Here is a 2,857-nt window from a genome sequence, read left to right as displayed (position 1 = left end):
GTACAATTACATCTCAGCCGTTTTAGTTGAAATGGCTGAAACAGATGTATTTAAATTATTGAGGAGATCTTTCAAATTGCTGTATCTCTGTATCAGGTGTGAGTTATATCACCGAGCCATGTGACCTGCCTCCTTCAGCCATGGAACTTCAACACATTTTAGTTTTTTTAAAAAAACAAAAACAACAATAAACAAAACCATGAAGTCACATGTCGTGGTCGATTCTGCATGTAGAGAATTTTAATCAAATCGACTATTTCCTCATTTTTTCTGCGTAAACCTGACGACAGGATCATTAAAACAGGATTGCTTGAATGAGGCTTTAGGTGTAATCTCTGGAGAGCCTGCAATGGGTCCTCCCATGGCATAAAAGGGAGATTACAAGGATGATTTACTACAGATTACACCGAACAGCTCTGCCAGCACTTTAACTGCTAGCGCACCACTCACGTCACCGCCGGAAACTTTAACGCTGCAATAGGTTGCAAGTAAACAAAGCAAACGAAATAACCTGTTTGGTTAATGTGATTTATAAGATTCTTCTCTCTCGTGGTCGTTTACTGTAATTTCTGCCCATCCATTTTCCCCATATTGAAAAATCCTTAAGCCTCTTAATCCGTTTTGTAATCCTTTTCATAATCACTTTTTTTTTTAATGGTGAAGTGCAATCCAAGCAAGAGTCCACACTGACAAGCAATATATATAATAAATATATTGTTTGTGCTCCCATCAGGTAAAAGGGAGCACAGTCCTGACATCATAAGCCCTTAAAGTCTCCTGATAAATCCGTCTTTTAAGTTTTTTCAGCCGTGGATTATAGATGGTCATCACGATTACCACTTCTTGGATTGTCTGGGTTTTTTGGGGAGAGAGAGAGACGAGTCAAAAGAATAAAGGAGTTTATGTTCAGTTGTTTCTGTAGCTGCAGGTGAATGCAATGCAGCTGTAAAGTTAGAACAACTGCTCCAGCTATTTACTGTGTCCTCAACTGATCCCAGAAGCACCATTAAAGACCGTGGAGGAGAATTACTTTCGGACTGTGGATAATCTGGCTACAGAGAGGAAAAGTACACAAGTAAATCTGTGTGGGACACTGACAAATCTGAAACACCATCCATCCACAAAATTCTCCCGAGCATATGGGCCTGGCGACGCCCCACCAGGCTTTTCCACTCTGCCCTGCCAAGCTATTTCAAGAGTGACTCTCCAGCAGCGATTCTATTAGCAGGCAGAACAAGAGTGCTTCCTTAAATACACCCTCTGCGCTCATTGGTCAAGCTATGGAGGGGAAAAAAAACTACTTTGTAAATGCAGAGGTTTAATTTTGACGGCTGAAGAAGTGACCTTTCTGGCTTTGAAGGGTGTCGCTGTAAAACAGCATGTTTACAGCAGTCGCGTGCAGCCGGGAGGTCTTAGAAGTACAAAACACAGACCTGTCCTCAAACCTGAAGCTGACAGATTTGTCGAAGGCGAGACTCGGTTGTAGCGCTTTGAAAAAAAAAAGAAAAGAAAAACACGCTGACATCTGGAGAGCCTTAAAACCACTGACATTTACAGCATTAGCTCTCCAGCCTTCAACCAGCATTAAAGGAGTAAAGAGGGAAAGACAGAGAAGACAGCTGATGGGAGAGGAGAAGAAGAAAGGAGAAGGAATGTAGAGGCAGCGATGTTGTTAGAGGAAGGGAGGAAGTGAGCAGTGGTGGGTGGATATAAGGCACAAACTGCATTTGACATCTGACCGCTGTTTACGTGATAATGAATTATACATATATGCAGCGTGCATGTGTGTTATCACAAGAGCAGCTCTTGACACCGGGGGATATTGAGGGACTGGAGTTTTACATAAGCCTGTGCATGACTATTGGTCCTCTTTGAATCATACTTACGTCTCCCATCACCATGGCTACAACCTACAGTAGTGTGGAGGCGCGCTCCACATCTCCCTCTCTCGCTTTCCCCGGCGAGCCAATCCTACAGTCGTGGGTTAAAGTAAAGTAATGGGTCTTCAGGGTCTGAATCTTTATCTTCCTTTGAAAAGCTCGACGGTGGCTCGTGGCTTCTGACGGTCTCCTAAAACAAAAGAACAGTCGCTGAAACCATCGCTGCAGCGTTTGTTTGGTTTCTGTTCTGCTCCTGTACACGAGGCTGTTGTTATAAGAGAGCTCATACGATGGTGTGTTCTCACGCTGTTCCATCCTTTTCACCCTCTCACAGACAGTCCCTGTCCAAAGATGCCAAGAAGTTTTTTGATAGCGACACAGGAGTTCTGGAGGTGCCGGTGACGGTGCAGGTGGCAGGCCAGGTTTGTGTTATGTTATGTTACACAAACACATGTCACGTGTGTTTTACAGTCAGCGTCTCTGTGATCCTGAAAGCAGAATTCTTATTGTGCAGTGCAGCGCTTGTGTCCTACTTTGTCCCAAACAGAAGCAGAGCCACTGAAGGTTGTAACCTATTTTGCTGGTAACAAGCTAAAATTATCTCCCACCCCCAAGGCCCAGTTAGCTAATAAGCCGAGCATAAAGGTTAGCCCATATTGTTTTACTGAAAATGTCTCTTGCAGCTGAAACCGGCAAACCAGGAGGAGACAAACGTATGCGTTCCTTTGTGTTGCCATGGAGAACCTCATGCGGGCTAAATTTAGCCGGTGTATTTATTGAATGATTGATTTAATGATGTAATTATTTGGTATTATATTGTACGCCTTACAGTCTCATGCTGAACACAGAGAGCAGCTTCATAGCACCTTTACATACAGTTTACTGTGCAGAGCTCCTTCATCGTGAGAGGCTTGAGCTGCTGCTGCTGTTTGTGTCCATGAAGCCCTGTTCAGTCGCACCTGCACAGGTTCACAAAC

The 2,857-nt window shown here is 43.8% G+C and overlaps 1 protein-coding gene across 1 annotated transcript in view; it reads left to right on the top strand.

The window, feature by feature from the left end:
- Positions 1–2,857, top strand: part of cfap74 (cilia and flagella associated protein 74) — a 57,749-nt gene that overhangs the window by 37,542 nt on the left and 17,350 nt on the right. The window contains exon 22 of the mRNA XM_008285085.1: positions 2,215–2,302. Within this exon, the coding sequence (XP_008283307.1) occupies positions 2,215–2,302 (88 nt within the window). The remainder of the gene's footprint in view (positions 1–2,214; positions 2,303–2,857) is intronic.

This window comes from Stegastes partitus, unplaced genomic scaffold, assembly GCF_000690725.1.
Source record: "Stegastes partitus isolate 25-593 unplaced genomic scaffold, Stegastes_partitus-1.0.2 Scaffold386, whole genome shotgun sequence".
Taxonomy (NCBI): Eukaryota; Metazoa; Chordata; class Actinopteri; family Pomacentridae; genus Stegastes; species Stegastes partitus.
Note: the sequence above shows the minus strand (reverse complement) of the source record. Positions and strands in the feature narration are given on the sequence as shown.